The 26,666-nt window shown below is 31.1% G+C and overlaps 2 protein-coding genes across 3 annotated transcripts; both read right to left on the bottom strand.

Annotated features, from left to right (window-relative positions):
- Window positions 1-804: 804 nt before the first annotated feature.
- Window positions 805-19,406, bottom strand: Tmhs (Tetraspan membrane protein in hair cell stereocilia). Its single transcript, XM_089266663.1, has 3 exons — window positions 18,371-19,406; window positions 5,564-5,812; window positions 805-1,574 (listed from the first exon to the last, which is right to left on the bottom strand). Exons 1-3 carry the CDS (start codon window positions 18,822-18,824, stop codon window positions 1,351-1,353), a joined length of 927 nt encoding a protein of 308 aa, XP_089122789.1. The 5' UTR covers window positions 18,825-19,406; the 3' UTR covers window positions 805-1,350.
- A 739-nt stretch (window positions 19,407-20,145) lies between these two features.
- On the bottom strand, window positions 20,146-23,917 carry HBS1 (translation elongation factor EF-1alpha (GTPase) HBS1). 2 transcript variants are annotated; one of them, XM_015935039.3, is made up of 9 exons: window positions 23,757-23,917; window positions 23,267-23,533; window positions 22,962-23,177; window positions 22,407-22,862; window positions 21,388-22,308; window positions 21,122-21,295; window positions 20,854-21,047; window positions 20,541-20,795; window positions 20,146-20,329 (listed from the first exon to the last, which is right to left on the bottom strand). In XM_015935039.3, the coding sequence occupies exons 1-9, from the start codon at window positions 23,797-23,799 to the stop codon at window positions 20,321-20,323; spliced, it is 2,535 nt and encodes an 844-aa protein (XP_015790525.2). In that variant the 5' UTR covers window positions 23,800-23,917; the 3' UTR covers window positions 20,146-20,320. The 2 variants fall into 2 exon arrangements, with proteins under 2 accessions (XP_015790525.2, XP_015790526.2); XM_015935040.3 differs by lacking the exon at window positions 22,407-22,862.
- Window positions 23,918-26,666: the final 2,749 nt, after the last annotated feature.

Genomic DNA, 26,666 nt, shown 5'->3' with positions numbered 1-26,666 from the left:
TTGAAAATCTCATGTTTATGATGATTAGTCAATCAAATTACAATTGCACTGAAAGCATTTCACAGAATTAAAATGATTATCACTTTAATCACTAATTAATCGTAATCATCATCAAGTTTAGTTGTCACCATTTCTGTGTTAATCATTTTAATTGTTCAACATTTTTGTTCCTGTTCATTGTTTGTCTTCATCTTGTGTTCATGCAACACAAACTGATTATCCATTTCATGACAGAATTTCTCATTGATTTCATCTAACTTAATCTAAGACAATTTGATTATCTTCCAACACCTTAAGCAGTGTCCAATTTCACAGTCAACACTTGAATCACAATCAAGTAAACACTTTGATCAAAGATTCAACTTGTAAATTGAGAAGCAATTTTCATTGATTATCATCCAAACATTAACATTTTGAAGTCGATTGCTGGACTTATTAAAAATGTAAAGTCTATAAGATTCAAGTTCAACTTAAAAGTGATTACTTGAGGATAAATTGTTGATGTTTATTATAATTAATCCTGGCTCTTCTTGAGTTGTATCGTTTGAATTTAAAGTCACATTTATCATTTGATAACAGACTACAATTAAACTGGTACAATTGTTACCTCAATTAATAAAGCTTAATAAGGATTGATGTTGATTAAGTAAAGCTTTTTTAAGAGGTTTTCCAGCTATTATCAAGTCAATCTTTTAATCATTATGTTGCTTTTAAGATTTTGTTTTAGGGTTTTGTGATCAAAACAAACGATAAATCAAATGTCATCAAATTGACCCTTTGAGCTTAAAAAGGATGACCATAAAGTTTGGACAAAAGGCACTTGGCATTTAATGAGTGATACAATTGAAGGTAAAGGGAAATTTGAACAATTAGTGAATTGTTCAAAGGTACATCTGAGTAAATTAATTATATATCTTTGATACAATTTAGTCTCTCAATCAATAGGTTACGAGTAGAAAAATAGAGAAATGTGAAAAATCTAAGGTTTTTGCTGGTGTCCAAAGATGCTTGGATTAAAGTTGATTATGATAATTATGATGATTAACCAATTGATGGTGAGATTGATGATTAGTTTGATGAAGGTTAAACATGGCCGCGATTTGATGAGCAAATTGATTAGCAAGTGTAGACAAAAAATGTTGTTGTTTTTGATGATGTTGGTGAAGATGATATATTATTTTTGATGAGAATAATCAAGAATTTTGATGATGGTGAAATAAATTGAATAACAACAGAAACTAAAACATGTTGAGAAATGGATTGATGATTGTTGTTGTTTTTATGATGAAAGATGAGTATTTGAGAAGATGATTATGGTGATTAACGGGGTTAATGAATGAGATGATGGAATTATAATTGAAAATTGTTAACAGAGAAAGCTGCCGGATGAAATGATGTTGGTGAAGGCATTGTCAGCTGTTGCATTGATTTATGGGATCGACCTGTTTTGGTTGAATACTCAGAATACCTTTCCGGATCCGGAATTGGCATGTTATTGGGCATCAGCATGACGGGTTGAAGGTTCATTGATTTTCTGCTTCCATTGTCAGCGATAAAACCATTATTGACTTCACCTGAGAACAAGAATCAAGAGGGAAAACAAAATATTAGTCGTATTGTGAGAGAAATCAAATGATTGTAAAGGGTGTCTATTTTAAAATCCGTTGAAGCACAAAACACAAATGAACACAATTGGTCATCCACTGAATACAAGTAAACCAATGAAGAGTAAATTAGATAAGAAATTAATTTAACACCATCTATGAATTTATTTAGTGACCAAAGCAGGAAACAGGCAATGTTAGGTGTTTTGGTCACTAAATAAATTCATAGATGGTGTTAAATTAATTTCTTATCTAATTTACTCTTCATTGGTTTACTTGTATTCAGTGGATGACCAATTGTGTTCATTTGTGTTTTGTGCTTCAACGGATTTTAAAATAGACACCCTTTAATTAAAAAGTCACAATTTAAAGATATTCAATGTCAACATCTAAAATAATGGTGTCAATATAATCAGCTCTAGGAGCAGAAATAACTGTATTAATCAGTCATTTCAACAATCTGTGGCAACTTAAAAAACGATTTGAACAATTTGAACGAGTGTCAAAAACATGAAAAGAGCGATATTTCATCGTAACAGAAATTATCTGAAAAGATTCAAATTTGAACTAAACCAGATTGGATTCACATTACCTTTGATTGTATGGATAAAGATTGTATCTTTTGCACGAGTTCATCTTAGGATGACAGTTTTCACTTCACAATCCTGACATCATGTTTCAATATGAATTCATCTTATACCATAAAATAAATGATAAATTAAGAAGTAAAAACTCAGTTGAAATTGGTGTAAACTAAATTTTTGAACAAATTAAAATTAAACATGACCCAAAATAAGACAAAAAATATCCTTTCCAATGAAAAACAATAGAAACAATTAGTTGGAAATTAAGCAAGATGGAGCCACAAAAAATATTGACCGCAATTTTTAAATTAAATTAAATTAATCTAACCTTCCTTTTGTGATTAATTAACACTAATAAAAGGTTAGCCTTTTGTTTTAGCAGTTGATTGTTTCCTTCAAATTTAAAAAGTAAAAGGCTGAAACTTCGTGTTGAATCAAATTGATCACAACAGTAAAAAATAGGCAACAATTAAAATTGATCATCAATAACATTGTATACAAAACAATTATTTTTCTGGTATCGATAAAGATGTTACTGTATTTGAATGAATTGTAAACGGTAAAACACTGTTGACCTGATTAAAAGTTACTCGTGATTAAACAGTTAAATATGTAAAATTTAATCAACTTTGTTGTATTAATAGTACGTAATAATGATTATTAATAAATTAAACATTCGGTTAACTGTTTAAAAAGTAAATGTAAGGAAGAAGAAGTAATGAGTGATTTGTAAAAAATCAACTCTTTTCCAATGTTATATTTATCACGACCAACCAATTTGGTAGCCTCACGTTCATCAAACAATCAACAATTGGACAACATACAGGGTAAATGATTTACCATAATTTAGATTAATTCAGTGACCATCACAATCAATCAGATATGTAATTATGGCCGTCATGAAAATCAAGGTAAAAACAAAACCAGAGCTTTACAAATGCAAGTCAAACATAACCTCTGAAGTCAAACAGATTGGAACCAGAAAAAAATGATTTACTTTGTTTTCAACCCAATCAAAGCATTTCCTATTCATCCTTTGATCATCTATTTCAGCATCCACCTCCACCCTGAATCAGGCAGAATCCTTTTCCTGAATTCAATATTGATACTGATAACTCGTGATACATAAATCAAACTGCGGTTTTGTGTTGAACGTTTCTTGTGTCTTACATTTGTTGAAACAATTTAACTATTATTTAACAATCTCAGCAGGGTTGTTTCAATATTTAAGGCGGAATCGGAAGTGAACCAGGATTCGATGAATCTTCATTTCCAATCTTCTTCATCCTTTTCCCTTGACTTTACACCTTAAAGCTTTATTTGTCAAGCTTTTTTTGTGTGGACAAAAAAAATATATTCAATGTTTGTCTTCTGGGAACTTAATCATGTTGATATACATTTAATGAAGCTGATCATTCACCATTCAAGGAATCAAATGGATGATTGTTGAAGCTATTGTCTTGTCTTCCTTTTTTTGTTCATCTTCATCTACTTTAGGTAAACCTCTTGACCATTTTATGGTTTGTTTGTTTGTCTGTTTGTTTGTTTATTTGTTTGAAATTCAAGCTAAAGTCAATTGTCTTCCCGATGAGTATCATCATCAACATGATGAGAGTTACTCAGTGTCCTGATATGGATTTACAAATGAAATTCAATTGATTACAAAAGGCTTACATTTCAAGTTTCTTTTGTCAGCAAACTCACCATTCAACTGATAATCTTGTGGGTGTGAGGTTTTATATTACATCATTATCTACTCATCTTCATCAGGTTCAATATTCAGATGAGTTCAGATCAAAACTGGTTTCTTCTTCTTTTGGGTAAAATGAATACATTTTTGGGAATCGATTTGATAATTTCCAACATTCTGTTTACACAGATTCAACAACAATTGACTCCAATTTAGGTTGTGATTCAAGCATTTTGTTGGACAATTAAAGGCCTAAACTGGTAAAGCAAATTGAAATGAAAATTTCCTTACCAAAGGTTTGCTGAAATATTGATCTAAGCTAGCAAGACTCTTTGACTACCAACAGTTAATTGTTTGATTGATAAGGTTAGAAATAAACTGTTTAACAAACTGTTTTAACCTTTTATTAAACAATATTAATCAGATTAAATGAGATTTTCAAGACACTAAATTGTTCACTCAATGAACGGAACAAGATTCTTTTAACCTCTTCTGACGGATTAATCAGATAAAGTTGATTTTCCTTCAAGATGACCTGAAATTTTTTGCCTCATTTATATATCGTATTTTTTTTGCAACAAAATAATTTTTTTCTGATTGATTCACTTGATTGTTAAACTGCAATAATAATGAAATGAATTATAATAAATTAAGAGTGAGAAACAACGTGAGATTAAATTATCAATTATGAGACTCGATTTGTTCATGGGCTGAGCTATGATAACAATAACAAATGAAAGTTATTCAGAAAGAAACCAACAAACCCAAGAAAATAGGTTTGATTAGTCAGTTTTGGTGAACTTGATTAACTTTCAATTTTATCCATCAACACCATTAGTTTAATCATTTTTAATCTCCTGGTTTTTTGGGTTTACACTTTTTTGCATTCAAAAATAATCAGGTTAACATAAATCATGATTAAAAGGTATAACCAAATAACAGTAACTAATCAATCGAGATTCCGGTTGATCTTCAATTGGGTTTGGTGCTGAGCAACTGGTTGCTATTGATTAACCCAAAGTGAGACAATAATTGTGAAAAGTCCAACCAGTTATTATATTTTGGTTGTTATTGAATGAACCAGGATTTGATATTATTTCAAGTTGCAACAATATTTGGTTCAAGCTGACAATAATTATCCAATTTGTTTTAATGTAATCATATTGTCAGGTTAATGTGAATAATTTGAATCATTATCAGATGATTAGTTTTGATTACAATTAAATAAGAAACATCAACAATAGCCTGAAGAAACTCCTCAATGGAAGATGATTTTTTAGTTAAGTTTTCATTTCTCCAACGCTATTATACATTATTAAGTCTTACAATTGCTCGTTGTCACAATTGACTTTTGTGACACTTTTAGCTGACTTGAGACGATTGTAAGTGTGCTCATCTTGTGTCACCCAACAATCAATAAATGAAAATAGAAAATGAAATTTCTAAAATCACTTTCCATTCCAAGTCTTGAATCAAAGTGCAAATCAAAAGGTGAACATCAACATGTAGAAATGTCTTATTTGATTAATTGTCAATTGATTGTTCCTCTAAAATTAACACCAGCTTTGATTAAAGCAAAAAAGCATCGAAAACCAGATTTTTTTGAGGAAAAAAAATCCTGACAATATTGAAGTCGAAAAGGTTGGAGTGACATGTTTCTTGTGATTAGCTCAATGATTAATTACCTTTGTAAACCGAACCAGAAGTGTTTAGATATTGATCTGGAAGCATCTTAACATATCGAGTGCCCAAAATGAAGGCCAATATCGAGAGGACAGCGCAATCAACGACACCAATCATGGCCAGAATATAAGCCCAGCGAATGCCGCACTGACCAGCGACATAATTATCAGCAGCTCGACCACAAACCTCTTTAATTATCGGAGCATCCCAACCAGCTGGGAATATCAAGACTCCAGCAAGCATACACATCGCTATAAATGACAACAATTTAGAGAAATTAGAATAATCGAAAATCTGTTTTAGGATAAAAAATGATTAAACACAAACTCTGATCACCATTAATTGAACACTTTACATAATCTCTCCATAAAAACAAAATTGATCAATTTTCAATTCCTTTTACTTGATAATTGAGATGAAATTGACAAAAAAATCCCGTTTTTTGCACCAAAAATCAGTCAACAATGGAAAGGGCTAAAGGATTGAATGGCTGATTGAAATCACCTGCAATTTCATTCCAATCATATTTATATTTAAACATGAAATCTGTTCATCAATGCAAAACGTGGTTAACTGAGATTATCAGTTATTTTGATTCATTCAATTTTACTTTTCCTTGCCTCTTTAATTGTCGGAAAAACGATCAATTGAAATGATATAATTAAATGTAAAAAGGATGAAAAAAGCATCTTAAACATTTCAATGATTACAGTTGATTCTGATTGTTTGCTCAAATATATCATTATTGCTATAAAAGCTTGTCAAAAGTGTGTTTTTTTCAATGTCAATTGCTGAGATTAATTAAGAAACTAAATTAGTTAAAGTTGTTTCATGATAATCACGATTCGATTGTTATTTGAGCGTAAAAACAACTGTAAGTTGAAACGTATTAATTTTCAATGAAAATTGTATCGTAATTCAAAGTGAAGGTGAACAATTGACCTGAACAATTGATCTCATCTTAAATATGATCAAATTATCTGGTAATAATATTCAATTGGTAATGATGAAAACCCACATTTATCCTTTAATAACAAAACACTTAATTTGGTATCAAAAGCAGCTCAACATTATTAAATTTGAAGGAAAAATATGTTTCATTTTTTTGATGAGATTCACCTTTAAATTGTCAAGTGTAGGCTTAATTGAACAACTTGAACAGTAATTAACCTTTAAACGTATTTAGATTTAATATTTAATATAATTTCTGATGATAATTGAACTAAAGGGAAATATCAGCTTCTGTTGGCAACAAGTTGAAAATGATTGAGACTCATTGAGAATCTTCAATTTACAATTTAAATTCGCACAATTTAACCTAATTGAAGTCTTGTTCATGAACTTGAATTGAGCCAAAATGATTGATCAAAACGACAATGAACACAAATCGTATTGAATTAGCGTCTAATCATTCATAATCCCAAGTCTTTGATCAATCTTTTGATCGAAACGTTTTAAACCTTTTAACATTACGAGTTGATTAAGTGTTTAATTAAAATGATTAATTTGTATTAAAAACAATTAAAAGGTTCATTTTAAATGACGAGATATCGTGTTGAAAGTTTATTAAATTGTGACCTTTTTTATTGTATTGTTGACCAGAAAATTCATAAATAACTTGACTTTTTTGTCGTTTTTTTGTCAAACAATTGAAGCTACTGTGTTGGTCGATAACAATGAATCTACGTTAATTTTCATGTTACAATTTGGTTTTAATTAAAATTTTGTTATCTGATTATGACTAGATTATGATAATTACTGTTGGCTTTTAATTAAACGCAAAATTGGACAAATCAAGTTGAGGAAAGGCAACATTGTGACAATAACAATACAATGTTGCTGTCACGTTCAGATGAATTTGCTTGACAAAATGAAAAAAAGGTTTAATTCTTGGAGTCAACCTTGAATTGTTTGATGGTTCGTTGTATAATCATGATAATGAAAAAGATGATGTTTAATGGTCACCCACGAAATGTTGTTAAATCAAATTAACTTACATTCCTTGTTAAGTCCAAATGATGATCAACATCATAATCACATTTTTCAATTCATTTCTTTTTTCAACCTTTTTTCTCTATTCCATTATAAACAATAGTAAAAACACTCGCTTTCCCACTCGCACTTTCACTGTTGGTTTCCTTTACCTTGTTCAATTGTGTGAGACTGACCATTAGCCATCGTTAGCATTGTTGAGTTAACAAGGAAAAGTGTATCAACATTGAAGAAACAAATGAGCAACAATTTACTCTGTTTAATGAAACATTAAGTCTTATGACCTGACGATGCAAGGTTTAGGCTCAAAGAATGGACTAAACAATAATTTCATCAATAATTTGGTAAAATAATGCAAAAATGGAGAAAATATCAGCCGAAATGGACTTTTCCTTCTTCACGATCTCAACACTTCAAAGGAGGAATACTTTACTACTTCGATCGAAAGAAAAACGCGTTTTGGGAAACCTTTTCAAGACAAATCCAAGTTCAATTCACAGGTTTACGAGCATTTAAAATGCATAATCAACTCATTTTGCATTATAACTGCTAAATGTAAAGGGATTGATGTTAATATTGAAAAGCTTGAGCTTGCCACAGCAACTGTCTTCGTAAACGAAATATTCATCGACATTGATCATTAAAATGAATAAAAGTATAACTTGAAGCATTTCGAGTGATTCGAGACTTTCCTTGACGAGTTTGTCTGAAAAGTTCAGCAACTACTGATAGTTTGAGACTCGAATTGATCCAAATGCTAGACTAAGTTGATTTGATCTTAATCGCATCCAATATTGGGAATGGTTCTGTTAATCCCAATGATTAATGTTAATTTCTTTTGCTATTCATGCAAAGTAAGGTTTAAATAGCAATTGATTACTTGATTGATCAATAGAATTGAATAGCAATTGAATTACATGTAAAGAACAAATCACTTCTGTTACCAATCTGTTTGAATTGATTTGCAAAATGTTTGTTAAATTAAGAATAAAAAATCAATTTTGGCTGTAAAGTACAATAATGATATTATAATTAGAGGTAAATATTAATGAGCAATAATGAATAATGATGAGTTTTGTGCTTGAAATGCGAAATGAGAAGAAACGAACGAAAGCGATTTAGCTTAATTGATTATTAAACTTTTATTGATTATTGAGTGAATTTAATGATACGTTAAAAGTGTTAAATCATGTTTTTCCAGGTGAACAATTGATTAGTTTGATTATAATTTTCCCTCTTCTCTCCACAACTGAATCAATCTGTAAACTGGCAAATTACAAGATCAATCAATGAATACTAAACGGGAAGAAGTCAATTAAAAGCAATTAACCTGGTAAAATCAATTGTAAGGATCAATAAAATGTTAATTCAAAGTGAATATGATGTTTAACAAACGTTTATTGTTCAATACTAATTGTAAACAGAAAACAAAGAAATACAAATTGCAATCAAATTCAATTGAAAAGCAATAAACAATTGACAGTTAACGATGGAAACTAAATATTGATGGTAAAAATAGCCTTTAATTGGAAACAATTTAATTGCTACTTTTTACACCTTAAATAGCTTGAAAACATACACATATTAACACCATTTAGTAGATCTAATCAGACAATCAATAACCCTTAATAGGATCCAATTTGATTAACTGTTAACTCTGATTGATGGAACCATTGAAATGATTTAACAATAAGATGAGTCTTAATGGTAACAAATGATTGAATGAACCCAAAACTGGTTGTTTAAATGTCACATTAAATTAATTAGCAGTTAAGATGATTGAGGTAAAAGTGTTTCAAAGTGAAGCTTAAAGTAAAATATTGAAAACAGTTAATCACAAACGGTAAATCAGTTTGCTAATCAAGCTTCTATTAATTCTTGTGGTCACTTTGATTGTCACTTTTAATTAATCATCTCAATTAGAAGCTTTAAATCATTGAAGTCAAAGCTTTTGATTTATGGTCAAGTTTGAAAGCAAAGTTTGTTGCTTTTCATTTCATTACCATTAAACTGTTATTTGATTGTCAAATAGATTTTTCAATTTCTCTTTATTATTCCTAAACAATTTACTAACCACAAACAATGGTTAATTATAATGGTTAAGTGATGTTAAATAAGGAAAAGGTTGCAATTTAATGTTGATAAATGAGCGAATTGGTGAATTTGGTTAACTTTGTTTTTACACCAAAATTGAATTGTTGATCTGACATGATCTTTGGACCAATAATATATGATTAATACCATTACATTTGATTGTAATCGAGGTTAAGGTTGATTTAATCGACTTGCAACAAAGCCTTTATTGGGTGGGAATTGAATGTTTAAAAGACGCTTTAGAACTGAATTAATATACAAAAAGATTGTTTCAAGTTTAACTCATGATATTCAGAAATGTTTGATTAAACGATTTGAACGCAAAGTGATCAATTATAGTTGATATTGAAAGGGAAAAAAAGGCTTTCTCCTTCCGTAACAATTAACTTTGCATGTTAATAAACACATTGACAGTTAGTTTGATTGGTGCAAAATTGCTGGGATTAAGAAGCCTTTTTCTGGCCACAATTTAACTGGTTAAAAGACATTAAACTAAATTGCGAGTTAAATTGTAAAGCGAAATGTAAATGTGAAAAGTTATTCTCGATATTGTTGTCTCTCTGATTGAACCAATTTGGATTAAACTGTCTTGAGCTGGTGGTAAGAGTTAAATGATTTACAATTAATTAGTTTAAACATAAATGTTATTACGTGATGTAAACCATTTTGGAATCAGTAAATAGCTATTAAGATGAGAAAGTAAATCAAGTGAAGTTGATTTAAAATGAGATTAATCTTGAAAGTGCAACAAAAAATGAAATGGAAACACAGAAAGGTAAAAAAAGGAACCCAAAAAAGATGATTTTATTCAATATTTTTATCCTTTTTCTGTACCATTTGGTTAGCTTCTTGTTTCCATGTTTTGCCTTTTATAACATGATTAAGTGAAGCAACGCAATATTTTAAATATTGGCTTCATTTAACTACTTGGTTACGGAGATTAGCTCAGCATGAAAGTGATCATTTTTTTACTGAAAATTTGTTCAGTCAACATGCAAGAATGAGAAGTGAAAAAGAAACCATTTCAGGGTAACTCTTCAAATACGATTCGTGAATATTTTATATCACCAGTTTTGGTGTTCAATTAAACTGCGGGAATATTTTGTTTGGCCAAATAAACGGTTCTGTTAAACTGTTGCTAGTTAAGGTAAACTTTTGCTTCAAAAATTCAATGTAATCCATTTTAAGGTATCTATCAATGTACCTCGCAGCGGTGCTCGTTACCAAATCTGTCAACTTCAACATTCATCATGAAAGGTTCTTGTGCCAATCAAGATGAGTAACTGAAGATTCCCAAGTTCAATCTATTTGAAGCCATCATAATGCACATTCAATGAAAAATGAAAATAAAGAGCAAAAAAAGGGATTCAATTATTTTCTGCAGTTCAATTGATGTGATCATCTTCATTAACATTGTTATTATCATTTCTTACAATTGTAACCCAAATGATTGAATCGACTGTAATAATAAACAAAAGTAAAACTAAATTAAAACTCGCTGACAATCAAAAAATGAGTTCAACTGAGAAAATTGTTGTAAGGCAAGGAAAAAGTTCATTGTTATATTCAAGATCATTATGGAAGAAGGAAAGATTGACCCAAATTTGTGGCCCAAAAGTCCAATCAAAAGGCAACTCTGGTCAATCGCTAGATTGAAATCAATAGATTAATTAATTTGTGTTGGAAAAGATGGAAAGGTTGGTGATGGAATCAAGTTAATTGTAATAATTTTATTAAGGTTTTTTCGCCTTGAAACTGAATAGGAAATCGTGTTTTGTCAAACCCGGATTCCAAGAGCATCATCATTATAATCATAATCATCATCATTCTCATTAATAACATCATCAGTTAATGTTTACTTACAGCTTTATTCAGCTTGATTAGTTTATTTAAATGGTCAAAGCTAAAAACAACAACATTCAAGTTTAGTTGAGGAAAAGGTAATCAAGGTAAGGAATGGTTGGTGAAGGAATCATCATCACGTTCATGATGATAAACAAGATGAAACAAGGTCACCTAATTATGAGGATTAAGACGCGTTTTCTGCTCAACTTAATCCCAGTGTTTTCATCATTGTCATTACTTGAGATGATCACAAGCATTTATCATAATTTAAAGATTTTCATTTGTAATTAAAAGCCATTAACTCTACCTTGACATAGAGTCAACGGAAATGCTCAAGGGAAGGTAACTGATAATCTGAATAGAGTCACTTTAAGATCGCCATTCAACCTTAAACTTGAGACTTCTGTTCATTTTATTGTTCAACTCTTATTGGAAAATGTTTCTTCTTTTGTCTTTTCTCATGTTTTGTTCATTGTTGGTCAAGGCGTTTGACTGTACAAAGGTGACAATCTTATTGGTTAAGCGAACCAATTGAACCTAAATTTGATTGCAAAGATCATCTTTGGTTAACGAAAAGTCAATTTGTATAAATAGTTGATTTGGCTTGGTTTAGGTGACAATATTGAGTCGACTTGGGAAGCGAAATGTTTACCAACAATTTGCTAATCAATTTACTTGTGATTCCAATCGTTTACAGTCTAGTTTATCATTTGTTTGTTCAATCTGTTGCTTCGGATTTAGTTGAAGTTACATTAAAGGATAATTCAACTTTAAATAAAAGTGATTTACAGTCAATTGACAGTAAACTGTTTAAAACCTTTAATTATGATAAACAGTCGGCCGGTGATCAGTTTAATGGAAACTTGAAGAGTGAACGATTAACATCATTTCCAAAGGTTATGCAAACTCCAGCAAAACAATTAGTATCATCATCGTCATTGTCCTTTAAAGATGACTTTAAATTGAATCCAATTGTAGTTAAGAATCGATATGATGACCGTCAATGGAAACCTGATTGGTCAAGGAGCAAGACCACTAAGTCACCAAAATATGATAAAAGCTGGAAGGTTAAAGATCCTTGGAAGTTGGTCAAAGATTCAAACTGGAATGATTGGAGTTCCACTTATCGTTACAAGAAAGGGAAGAAGCGAAATCGAAATGGACTTGATGCTGCCAAGAAATGGTCACGACCTGTAAGTGATATTTATCGATTGGAAACTTCACCAATCGATAAAAGGCCGATCGGAGTCTACTCGGGACGACCAGTTCCAATCAAAAAGATCAAGAGCAACTGGAAAAGTTATCCAACCAAAGATTACGATTCTCTGAGAAGATTGATTCGAACCAAATATATGCCAATTTACTGGCGATATTGGAAGAGAGGACGCAAGTTGAGGCGACCTAAAAGGTATCATTACTTTAGACGCCATCAACGAACCTCCATTGATGATTTAAGGACACTTTTGTGGTTAGATTTTGTGGAACCAATGGGTCAGTGGAAGTTTTGGCATCTTTTTGGAAGTGGAATCGATGCCTTCTGGCCAATGTACATCTATGATGTTGACGATGAGGATGATTATGATGAAGATGAACATCTTTTTTGGTAACTTAATGTTAATGTTGAAAAAATGATCTCAAAACAACTTTAGTCAAAGAAATAAAAAGTTTCCAATGTATGATGAAAACAAATGAAACTTCGCTTTTTTATTAACAATTGCTTTGGGTGACAATTAGAGTTCAATTAGAGTTGAAAGGTGGATTGAGTATCATCTGGATTCGGAATGAAAGTTGATTTGGTTTAAATCAAATCAATGAAACTTGATCAGAATTGGAGTTGAACAAAATTGAACGCAAGTTGAATCAAATGTGAAACAGTTTTTTGCCAATCTTTTTAAACTTGCACTTTCCTGATCAATTGTTTCAATCAAAATCGCCGAGATTCAATTTTATTCTTTATCATTTTTCAATTAATGTTACATGATTGCTTTTGATGCTAAAATAGAGATCAAATCAACTTTGGCCATCTTTTAATGTTCACCACTTTCTTGCAAAATAACCAGGTTATAGCTTTGAATAGAGTTGAAATGTCAGTAAAAGAGGAAAACCTGCAAAAATATTGAAGTCTTCAATCACAGAAGCCACTAATGACGATCCTAAGGTCTTGTGAGTGTCAATGACGAAAAAAGTCACCAAACCTTAAGTGAACTTGATTCAAGTTTCAACAGGATTGTCAGTCAAATTTTATCACTTTGATCAATATAACCTTTAGTCAGGTCAGTCTGCTTCAGTTTGACATTTCATGAAAAAATGTTTATCAGGATCAGTCAACTTCCTAGTCAAAAAGCTATTCTAGATTTATATGAGTTTTCAACCAAAATACAAGAAATTTGATGAAATGAAATAAAGTTGAGATGAACGTTTATTAAATTTACTTTTACTGATCGATTTAGCTAATTAAATCGTAATTGTGATTTCGATTTCGCTACGAGATTCGACACTTTTGTTTCTTTTCAAACATCTGCCAACTCGATTCGCATAAACTGATCTCCAAACTGTTTTGTGATCAATAGATATTTGAATGAATTTCAATCGCTCTTTGAAAACTAAGTTTTAATCGAATGTATTATGCTGAAGTCGACTGATTAAGACAATTTTTTGTATCAAAATTGAAGCTATCGAGTTGAACAAAAAGAGAATGAATATGAATCGAAAATTTGGTCTTGAACTTGACCTTTTATTGACTAAATTGACACTTTACCTTTAATTTGTCTAATATTTGCTTTTGATGTTCAAAAAGACATTAAAATACGAATCGAGCAATGAATTAATGCTATGTCTAAAGGTACAAAATATCAAACAATGATCAAACATTTACTTGAATGGTCATAATTAGTTGAACATTCAATTTCTTATCACGTACTTTTAATAAAATTTAATAAGATAATTGTACAAGATGAAAGTTACTTTTAATTGTAACGGATAAAAATGACGACTTTTAAGTGTCACCATTGTGGTCATTAAATTGTGTGTTACAATTGAGTGAAAGGCTCAGCAATCACAGCAATTGTTATTATAATTGTGATTAATGGCGAGTCAAGATAAATCAGAGTTGCCAGTTGGAGTGAAAATAAAACAGTAAACAAGTTAAAATTGGTTGACCTCACCTAAAATGAATGTAAAATGGACAACAAAAAAACCGAAGAAGAAGAAAAAAGATGAAACAAAAACTAAAATAAAAGCGAAAAATGGTGAAAAATATTGACAATAATCAAAGCATTTCATTATTTATCATTGAGATCGTTTCCAATTGAGTTTCACTGATGAAAGCACAACAATACAAAACAAGAAAAAGTCATTTTTTCCTTGAGAAAAGTTGAAGATGAAAGTTTTACTTTTCATGGTAATATTAATGTGAACACATGAATGAGAAACAAAGTATTCAATGTTCAAGTTTGACTTTTCATTGTTGTTATTATTAAAGTTTTCATCACCATCAGGCTCAGGTTTAACCATTTTCACTGAGAAAAGTTCTGATATCATTTTCACAATAAAACCCAAAATTGACAAAAGATATTTTTTGTGTTTCATTTTTCAAGTTAAAAGTTCATGATTTGTCCAATTTTTACAATAAACTTTCACCTAAACCTTGTAAATGAAACTCTAAACTCTGGGTTAATCAACAAGGATTAGTTAATCACGATATTCAAGTATAATGGTCAAACAAATAGGGGTCAATTTGATCATCATTATTAGCAACATTACAACAATTAGAAAGACCATTTAAATACAATTAAATGTTTAACCATTTAGCTGGTGTTGATAATTTGGTGAAGGTAAATGAGCTTGAAAAAAGGTTAAACAATGAAACATTGAAAAACATTGAATAGTTAATAAGTTAAGGGTGAAAATGTTGCAATGTTTATTGGTTAATGATTTGAAAGATTAACGGTTAATTGTTGGTCCATTTCAATTGATTTTTGATTCCTGATAGTGAAAGGTCAATGTGTTTAGGGTGTGAGATGGGCTAAATTGTGCCTTCAAATGATGGCTATTTTAAAGGGAAAATATTGTTGTTCATTGAAAAATGGTTAAACCTTTTTTACTCTTTACTTTTGTTTGATTAATTGTTTACTTTCCGTCTTTTTGATTGTGAAGGTATAATTGTAATAAAGAAAAGGCTTTTGTGGCTTCTTTGAATATCATCATCATCAAGTTAATTGCAATGATGATCGTAATGATTAGACTTGAGATGATCACTTTGAATACAGTTTAAAAGAAAGTCTTTATTGTCATTGAGAATGAAAATTGTAATGGGTAAACCTTTTTGATTAATCGCAATTTGTTTATTGTCTTTAACTACGGAAGGTCAATTAGTTGAAGTTGGTTGACCAGAAGATTAATCATTTCATCTGATTCCATTCAATTGAATTGAAAAAATTAGGAAAATAAAGATTAACAATGAAAGTGAAGGAAACGTAAATTAAGGAAATCATATTTATAATTAAAGATGATATGGACGATAAAACGCAAAAACAATCAAATGATGAATTAATATTTAAAATGTTGGGTAAAAAACAAAAAGAACAATTTACGGAACTTTTAAATTGATTAATATAATGATTACATTTTGATTGAATACAATTTGATTGAACAAAAAGGTAAATAAAAGGTTTAGGTTTAGGTTGAGTTTTGGGTAACCAATAAGTTCACTTTTCTGGTTAAGTTTATTTACCTTTTGTTTTTTCTAGTTTTGCCATCAAATTCAATTATTAAAGATAATTTTTTAACCATTTTCTGATGATTCAGGAATGAAGAGCAATTAATTGAACAACATTAAGGCTTGAGGTCAATTTGGATCGTTTCCTACATTGACCCAAACACTGGTTGATTAGATTTTTGCGTATTTTGCTTCATGATCGGTATGATTATGATACTCTTGATGATAATATTTTGATCTTAAAATTGTAATTAAAATATTTAATTGAAGTCAATATTTAAACCAACGCCTAAATGATTTAGAAGCTAACAATCTAAGGTTAAGCTTTTCCAAGCTTTACTCTTCCTCGGGCATCGATTGTTAAATTGTTAACAATCTTAAGGTTATTGAAATGATCAATGAATTAGCTATTAACTTTGATAATGATTAACTGTGAAATTTTTGGATAAACAAGGTTTAACCAGAAAACACACTTTACTGATATTGGTGATAAGTTCACCTTGAGATGAAGATGGTTGAGATTGAACTTTTTTTTCATTGAAGGGTAAAAATTGAACTTTGTTATAATTAAACAATTTAAATTGTTCAATCAATCAATTGATTATAAGTTATTATTCATTATTCCGATGAGAAAATTAAGTTAAATGAAAGAAGAGCTTTTATATAAATTATTATTGTGACTGGAATCAAGTCAGTGTATTAAAGGTTGAAATTTAATTCAAGATGAGTTTAGTGAATTTTTGCCTGATAATTCCCATTTAAGGCCATTTAACATGTAACTTTATCATTAATTTTTTTTTCACTCAAATGTAGTTTATTCAAATAGAAGGTTTAAATTGTTGCCTAAAAATTAACAGCTAATATTTGAGGTTAAAACTGGTCAAAGAAAAGTGATTGTTTCGAGAAATTGTTCATTTAAATAACACATTCTTCATGATTATTGAAGCATTTAAACACTATTCAGATGATTTGACTCGATTCTTTAGCATTACAATCCAACAGCTTCAACATCTAGACAATTCAATATCTTAAATCACCTAAAATTGGTGTTTTTTGGGCAACACTTGAATTGGCGATGAAACACTTTTGATGGCTTTAAGTGATGATAAAATCTGGTAAAAATGGATTTAAGTGTCATTTCAATTGCAATCTAATTGGCGTTAATCTAAAAATAAAAATGTTTAAAATGATCAGAACCCAATCATACTAAATTATCATCATCACCATTGACAATTGATCAGTTTGTTTCATTTTTTTGCTGGTCAATTGTTTCTGTTTTGGATTTGATTTGTTTTTTTTTCTGGTTGTGACCAGATTCAGTAAAGAATCAAATTTTAAATGCTATTTTTGGAAGGTTAATTGTTCATCTTTTATTTCTGTGTGTGTTTGTATGTTAATTGTGTTGGCCTTTGATGAAGATGGACATTAAAGTTTCTTGTGTGTTGATTGTTATCAGTTAATTAGATTATTACAATGAGCAATATATAAATGATTCCATGACCCATAAGGATTTAATGTAATTCAACCTTTCTCTATTCAACAATTGATACTAATCATAAACTTATAATAAGGTAAACATAATTTGACTCATGATTGTGCAGCTATCCGGAATTATAATGATAACTAACAATACACACAAGCAAATTGTATTTATGCATATGATTAGAGTGATTATTATTAAAAGTTGCAGATTATATTCAGTCTTTGATTCTTGCAAAACAAACAATCAAATTATGTTAACTTTTTCATCTTTACCTGACTTACATTCATTTAGAAAAGCTCTCGATTAAAAATAACCTTTCAATTTTAACTGATAATATTACAGGTAATACCACGAATGAAAGCAAAAGTATTATAAATAAATAGATGGATAAACAAAAGGTAACCCGATCTTGAGGCTACTTAACATGATTCTCATAAATGCTGGGAAATGATTGAACACACAGAGAAATATTGGTCTAAAAGCGAGAATAACATTGAAGATGATTTAAAAATAATTCAAAAAATTGGGTTAATCCTGGTTAAACAATGGTGCAACATCAAGGATTGGATAAATATTGACTTGTTTATGGACTAGGTTTGAAGTGGTGATAATGGTGATCAGTGTTTATGATAGAATCGGGTATTTTTGGGTTGATTGGGTTATTTATTGATTACTTACAGTTGAAGGCTTGAAGCCAGCCACAAATGTGAAAGACGGTTGATGAGTGAAGAAAAAAGAAGAGCACAAATGAACATAAGCAAAGAGTAATGATGACCACAGAGAGGCCCACAAATACCGTTGCAGCTCGGAAAGCTGGTGTTGGTATGCTGCTTATATCATCTAATCTGCCTTCACAAATTAAATCTTGTCCATCTTGAAGGAGACGACAAGATTTCCATAATCCAAAGTAACCTGTGCCTTTACTGGTTTCGGTGTCACCAAGCCATTGAGGCTGTACAAAGACAACAAAATTGATAATGGCATAGCACATGGTAAATACGGCCCATAAAACACCGATGGCTCGAGAATTTCGCAAATAATTGGCCTGATAATGATAATAATTAAAGTGTTCAGGGGTTCCTGGATCATATAAGATTCCTCCGGGGCTTCCGTTTCGTTTGGTTGCCTCCATCTTGTCAGTTGTTTGTCCGCTTTGTTTGTCAAAAGATGATACAATGTCTTGCTTCAACTACTTTTTTTCCGATTGATACTGAGTATCACTTGTAATTTGGATTTAAATCAACTTTTGATGGACCAATAGATTATATAATTGAAGGTTTAATTGTTGGTAAGTTGACAGAGATGACAAATGGTCAAAAAAGTACACAGATTAGTTTAGCGTTAATCAACTGCTATTATAAGACTCTTGTAATGGCAAGTAAATATAAAGAGCGCATTTCGTTTCAAGATTTTGACAGTAATACAGTCGTATTACCAATGAGTTTTATGATGAAAAATGACAATCAATTTAATTCACAATATTAATAATCCATTAGAATGGTTGACAATCACAGAACGTTAAAGTCTCTTTAGTAAAAAATGAATGTTAATCCAAAGCGGAGATATAAACTTTCACAGCACACATTCAACAAAAAAGGTAACTTGGCTTTAGTTGCTTGTTCAACTGAAGTACAGAACAAGATGAAAATGATGATGAAGAGGAAGATTAGGGAGAAGTCCAGGTAAAGTTGCTGGTTGACTTGATAAAGGTAAAAATCAAGTGTAAATCAAGTAAACCGGTTACCAATTTTTACGCTATTTTTTCATTCCCGTTACCTTTCACCTCAAGTCGCCATCTATTGATATACTTATCTTTTAACAGATCATTTTTAAGAGCGATTCAATAAATTCAATTCATTTAGTCTTGCAAATTAAGATAAATTTTATTCAATACAAAACTTGAATTACAAATTTATATGCGCTATCAAGTTAGTTTACATTAAATTTTTTCTGTACGATTTACAATAATGAACATTTTCCGTTAAATATAGATAGATTTTGATGTGATTGCAGATATAAATCAAGTAAGAGACGCGTTAGATTGCTGATATCCGGATTTACATGATAGATAAATCATTTTATTTGGTTCGTTTTGAGGAATTTACTGTCGATTGTCAACTTTTTTCTCAAACGTTGTTTGCACGGATTAAATGAAAGTGTTGCTGATTAGCTATACTAATTTACGCTGATTTTGATCACCAAACTAATCAATGGCAACTCAACAGCCTTTTATCAAGAAGTATAAAAAATCGGTTTGATGTTGGCACAGGGTTGATGGATGTACTGATTGAGCCAAAAAAGTGCAGAAACAAAAGTAAATTGAGTTTAGTTTTTCTCATCTGATTTGATCCGTAAAATAATCCTATTTTAATTTCAACAATATCAATCTCAACTAATGCTATTACGTTTGATGATGAGAGATGGTTTGAAATCAAATAATTGGCTCAAATAGGTTTAGTGATGCAATTGTAATTAATAATAATCTTGAACCAAGATATTTCATTTAGAAGGAAAAAAAACAAATTGAACAGGTAAGGGAAACATTAATGAAAAACAAGTTACATTGTAAATTATTTGTTCCGTAATCATTTACAATATTAAACAGTTAAAAGATTGACCATTAGATATTCATAAAATCTGTTTGAGAAACAAGAAAAAAAGCATTGATTAATTTTGATCGGAAAAACGTTACTAAATTAAATGTATCAAAAACCCAGACAGATTCTGTTTAAATATTTGACATTCTCAAAATGAAAGCTAATCAAATATTTATTCAGTTAATTTAGATTAACTAAAGATCGATGAATGAGTTGTTGCGAAATGAGGATTGAATTGAACACGTATTTACCTGCACGACCAAACCAGCGGCCACAGTAGTCCCTCTAGACCGAAGCATAATACGTCCGAGATCTTTGTATTCCTGGTATAGTTCGATTGATATGGGTCTGGATGATTCAATTTCTACGATTCCACTTGTATTGGAAGGTAAACATCGAGGCTTTGCTTTCATCACTTGTCCGGTACTTTTATTCACTTGTGAAACAAGTTTTCTGATGGTGACTTGCTCTTGTAAATTTTTGCAATGCAATACAACAGGAACTCCCTAAAAGACATAAAATGTTATTTCATTGTTGGAAAATAGGAATTAACCAAAACCTTACTTTAGTTAATGGAACTTGAACATTGTTGAATACAACAATTTTAGCCAGGAAACGAGTTGTAGCTGGTGAAGGGTCAGTTAAATCACAAAGTATATTTCCAGTAGCAATATTAGCAACATCACAACCAGTTAATGTTAAGGCGATTTGATCACCTGCAAATGCTTGAGTTAAAGGATTATCATCCACGGAAATGGCTATTAAAGATCAAATAAATTATCAATAACTGAGACTCATTGTTAAATTAAATAAAAAATTAAATCACTATTACCTTTGACGACTGCTTGTTCACCTGAAGGCATTACGATGAGCTTTTGACCTAACTGCACAGCGCCTGATTCAATTCGACCAGAAATACACACACCAGAAGTTAACCCTTTAAAAACATCCCCGATACTTAAACGGAATGGTTTTGAAACAGGCCTTTCTGGAGCTTTAAAAGCGTCTGAAGAAATAAAATTGAAGAAAAAAAATAATTGGTTCTTACAAATCAGAATAATCTTAAATAGTCGATAAATTTGAAGAAAAAAGTCTCACCGATTACTTCGACAAGTGATAAACCTGAATACCATGCGGTGAGTGAGGGATTTTTTGAGCGTTCATTCAGATTTTCTCCAGTTAAGCCACTACAAGGCACAAAAGTGACATCATGATCTTTATAACCAGCTTGCTTAAGGAATGGAGTTAACTTTCCAACGATTTCATCGAATCTCTGTTTACTCCAATTAACATTATCAAGTTTGTTAACTACCACAGCTAATTGTGAAACACCCAACGATCGAATGAGTAAAGTATGCTCTCGAGTTTGACCACCAGCTTCAAAACCAGCTTCAAATTCACCGTTGGTAGCATCAATGACTAACAAAGCTGCATCAGCTTGAGCTGCACCAGTAATCATGTTAGGAATGAAATCTCGATGACCAGGAGCATCAAGAAGATTTACTGATTTCGTTGCGGTTTCAAAAGAAGATTGAGCTATATCCATGGTGATACCACGGTTTCGTTCCTCATCCGTTTCATCAAGAACCCATGCATAAAGAAAAGATGCTTTTCCGATTTTTTTAGAATCTGTCTCATATCGATGCATATTTTTCTTCGATACTTGACCTAATCTATACAATAAATGGCCCATTAAAGTTGATTTACCAGCATCAACATGGCCAACAACAACCAAGTTGATTAAAGTTTTCTTTCCTAATCTTTCTTTAGTAAACTCTTGGATAACACTTTCTTTTGAGATTATCTTGACTTGATTTTTGGCTGCCCCAATGACTTGTGGTCCTGATGGAGATGATCTATCTACTGCAGCAGGGCTTTTCTTTCTTTCTTTTTTGTCCACATGCAAACTTTCTCTTAGTCTATCGACAGCTTTAACCTGCGGTGATTCTTTACCAGCTTTCTTTTCGAGTCTTGCTGTCACTTCATCTGGCACATCCGTTCCAACATGTTCAACAGGTTCTGTAATTGATAGATAGAAACATTGATTAAAGGTTCTAAGCAATAAGAATAAAGAGACTAGCAAAAAATTATCCAACAAAATGGGTCAAATAAGCAACCTCTTGTTAATCCAGATCTTCGATTAAGTCTTAGATCATCTGGTGATGGTGTTAAAAAGTCAAAGCTTTTAAAGGCTTGTTGTTTGTGATACTCAACCAATCTCTCCTTGAGTCCAATCCTTGGATTAACAATTCTCGATAGATCCGGTTTATATCTGGCAGTGAGGGTAATAACAAAATTGGGCAACCTTACATTATCGATTTTACTAGTAAGGCTGATATGACCATCATCAAGGTCTAATCTAAAATTAAGTGGAGGAGCTATACACGTTTTAGAATCAGCTGAGGTAGGGTTAGTTGATGGAGAAGTGGTAATAGAGTTTTTACACTGTTTTGAGGATGAGAGAGAATTGACTTTTGAATGATTATGGAAAGATGATGTGGATGATGATGATTCCATTTTAAGTTGTTTGCCAAGGAAAGACTCAAGGAGTTTATCGATCTTTGTATCCAATTCTTACCTTCCCAACAGCCAAAAGAAAAAAAGAAACCAAAGAGATGGCATGTTGTTAGTTATAAGGAATAAAATGACAGTTTGAAGATTAACAAACCTACCTTCTTGTCTTTTCTTAATTTCAGGTCTTTTCGGTTCAGAAATTTTGACTTTGGTTTGAGCATTTGATTGCATTTTCCATTTAGACGGATTCAGAACTTCGTCAAGAGCTTTTTCTACATCGAATCGGTGCTTCAGAGCTTTTTCTTTGAGGATTGATTCAGGTACTGTTTCACCAACCACGTTCTGAAGTTCTAAAACACATGACTGCAATTGAACTAAATATAGCAAAGTAAAAAAGAAAAATAATTAGAATTAAATATTAGTTTATAATTAAATTTTGAATGTAAAGAAAGATTTAACCAACCTTGCTCAGTTTGGTCTAAAAATTTTATTGTATTGTCGATACTACCATCAGATGGTCTACGATCCAGCTCAACTGGGGAATCAGTTTCATCATTGGTTTCCTCTTGAATGTCTCCACTTCTATTCCAATTTTGAAGGTAGCCGGACAGTCTGGAGTCATCACGACTTCCACCTCGGTTATAGGTGAACTGAGCTTCAGTCCCAGGTGAAATGCAGTAATCATCTTCTACTGAAGTACCATAAGTGGAATTGTAAACGTCGTCATATTCTGAGGATTGGAAGAAAAATATACAGCAAATTTGATTAAATTAAACCAAAAAACAATAGAGAGGATGATAGAGACATCATTAAATTCGGAAAACAGTACGCTAGAGAAAACTGCTGAAAAAAAAACAAAAACAAAAATCTACGCCATGTTGATAAACAGTTGTTTTAGGGAAAATGATGACATCTAACAAAAAAGATTGCATAGGAATTAAAACAAGTTATACCTTCATCGTAATTGAGACCACGGATGTTACGATGTCGAGCCATATCACCCGTTCAAACAAATTGTTACAGATTAAATGATAATTGATAGACACATCATAGAATAAAAATCGTGAGTAAAAAATGATGAATTTAACAGCTAAAGCAGTCCTACAGACACCATGAAACTGTGTGTCACTGAAAATAGCTTATTTTCACTATTTACCGGGCAGTTAATTTTATCATTTACATTTATCAATCATAGAGATCAAGTCTGATTTAAAATAAATTATTGAATGATTTAGTTAATTTTTTGGTTTATATTTAAGGTAGACAATTAATTAAAAATTTTCAGTGATAGTTTTTTTCGATTGATTGCCGATTTAAATTCCTATTCCAATATCATTTGCAGAGGTAAAAGTCTACTATATTACCAGTGGTATTATTAAGCATCTTAAGTACAGTAGATGGCGTTTATCAAAAAAAAAGATATCCGTGAAACTAGTGAAATATCTTGCATCTTGTTAATTGACCATAATTATTAATATATTGCTGAATATTTGATTAAAACAGAAAAAACTGAAGCTTAAAATTCATTCCAATTTATAACAAATGCTTTTTTTTCATTTTACTCCTGTTTGCAGTCAAAACTCACGAAAAGTTGATGCTACAGACTTAAGATTCTAACCATGAGCTTCCGCAAATTGAAGAACCTTAAGTTCGAACGTTCAAGGTCACCCAGGGTCGTTCCATTATTTGACTTTTGACTGACATTAAGATGTCTACCAGCAACAACATTGTCGATTGCTGTTAAATATTGCGAGCTTTTGTTTTGTAAAACGGTATGAGAGTTTACGCACTGTTCAGTTACAGTTATTTTGTTTTTATTCTAGATCACACGTCTTATGTGCCCAACGATACTCCATTTCAGGAATTTAGACTTTATGAAAAACAAGTATTAAATTTTCACATGGAGATTTTAGGAAGAAACTCTATTGCGTTGGAACAAATAACAATACTTTCCGATTCAAAAATGCTAAAATGGTCAATTTAACAAGGATTTTGGAATATAACACATTCAAGCGATTTGCAAGGGACATAAATTATGTCGTCCTACCTGCGCAAATATCGGAATACACTTTGTGAAAAATTTCAATCTCTTTTTGTTAGATGGATTGTGTAGTGTCTACATGTAAAAGTTGTGAATCTAAAGACGAGCTAAAGACTGTCGAGATTTCTGTTGAAATTAGTGATTTGATTGATGTTGAACATTAAAATCAAGCAAAAGTGTTAGCCAGAAAGAAATGGTAAATAAATCTAAATCTTCTGTATAAATTTGTGAATTTAATCCTGATTTTGCCATCAACCCAGAGAAAGCCACGGAAGATGCAATTTTGGAAATCACACGACAGTTAAAAAACCCTAGCCTGCCTGGCCTTCTTCCCATAGAAGAAAGGAATTTAAAAAAGATGTGTAGCTTCTCAGAGAAAAATTGTTTTGTTTTTGTTTTTTATTTCAAGAATTTTGCAATTTGAAAAAATCTGGACACTTCAAAAGGACCTTCAGAAGTCGTTTGGAGGTCAAACAAAAGAATGACCCGAAATGCCATTGAAACTTGGAAACGATTGCCGCTCGATTCGCAAAAGCTTAAAGTGCAAATATATGTTTCCAAGCATGTTTGGTTCGTGAGATATCTGATAAAACAGAGAGTAAATGGGGATTAATAGCCCTGTAGATTATGATTAGACTTCAAAGTGCGCGAAAAGGCGCCTGCCGAAGTAATGGTTAGTCAAGTAGCATGGACTCGACTTGAGTCGGGAAAACATACGCATAACCTTCCAATACGCTGGGGAACTAATAAATGATCAAAGCTTCAAGCACATGAATTTTAGCAAAAAATTCAGTAAAAATTCAGCAAATTACACAAAATTCATCAAAAGAATCAAAAATACACCTTCAACTAAACTAACTTCAATTCATGTAGATGGAGTTGTACTCAGGCCTGAGTATCATCCTGAACAAGCCAGAATATCTGATAAAATATCTAATGATCCGATATTTTGAAATGTAAAAATGATCGTCTTTTTTCGACGATAATTGAATCGTTTTGTATGATTGATTGTTTTGTAAATTTTTTCTTGAATAAACATCTTTTTCAAATTTTAAACAAACGTTGAATAGTCAATTGAACATTTGAAAAATAGCGATCTGAAATGGGATGAAATTGAATGCATTTCATTGTCACCTATCACAAAATAAACTTTCAACCAGCAATGTAAACATTAACTTGTAAAGTTGTAAAATAATCATGAGACCTTTAGATTCTAGATTTTCCGTGATATCAGAAGTTTTTCAAGTAAACACGAATCTTTATCTTTTCCTCAATCAATGGACTCTTCAAGTATTTTAACTACAATTTGATAAAATTTAAATAATGGCAAAACCAATGATTTATAAAAGCCAAACAACATACAAGATGATCCATTGGAAAGCTATACATGTTGCTTACATGGGGAAAACGTTAATCATGATCAACAAGATTAACCTTTCTGGTTTGTTTAAATCAGTCTTGAAGTGAATTTTAAATAAGACTCTGAGAACCAGATTAAGCTGTTGTTTTGACAAAAAATTAAATTCAACCCAAAGGAGTTACTAAGAAGCATTAACATTAACATACCCAGAGGGAGAACCATTGAATTCAGGGAAAATAAAGTGAAATGAAAAGGAGGATTAGATGAGGATGATGATAGACATGATGATAGAAGATGATTGGCATGATCATTGTTGAATCAGGGAAGCAATAAAATTAGGTGTATTATGGGGCTGAAGCCAAACAAACAGCTTCTTTCAACTCATTACTCTCAATTCATCTAACATCGTCTTTTGTCATTCAACAAATTTTATCGAGCAAAGAGATTCACATTTCTTTATTG

The sequence above is a fragment of the Tetranychus urticae genome, chromosome 1 (assembly GCF_039701765.1).
Source record: "Tetranychus urticae isolate SD_2017Ah chromosome 1, NJAU_TeUrti_SD_1.0, whole genome shotgun sequence".
Taxonomy (NCBI): Eukaryota; Metazoa; Arthropoda; class Arachnida; order Trombidiformes; family Tetranychidae; genus Tetranychus; species Tetranychus urticae.
The sequence above is the reverse complement of the archived record's forward strand: the minus strand, read 5'-3'. Positions and strand labels throughout refer to the sequence as shown.

Bases quoted from the DNA above. Each gene is read 5' to 3' on its own strand.
- Tmhs (XM_089266663.1), bottom strand. From the start codon at position 18,824: ATGGAGGCAACCAAACGAAACGGAAGCCCCGGAGGAATCTTATATGAT. The intron at 5,813-18,370 runs GTAAGTAATCAA...TGTCATTTATAG, and splicing joins CTGGCTTCAAGCCTTCAACT to CGATGTGTATGCTTGCTGGA. The intron at 1,575-5,563 runs GTAATTAATCAT...TCTTGTTCTCAG, and splicing joins TTCTGGTTCGGTTTACAAAG to GTGAAGTCAATAATGGTTTT.
- HBS1 (XM_015935039.3), bottom strand. From the start codon at position 23,799: ATGGCTCGACATCGTAACATCCGTGGTCTCAATTACGATGAAG. The intron at 22,309-22,406 runs GTTGCTTATTTG...TATCAATTACAG, and splicing joins AAGATCTGGATTAACAAGAG to AACCTGTTGAACATGTTGGA. The intron at 20,796-20,853 runs GTAAGGTTTTGG...TATGTCTTTTAG, and splicing joins TTCAAGTTCCATTAACTAAA to GGAGTTCCTGTTGTATTGCA.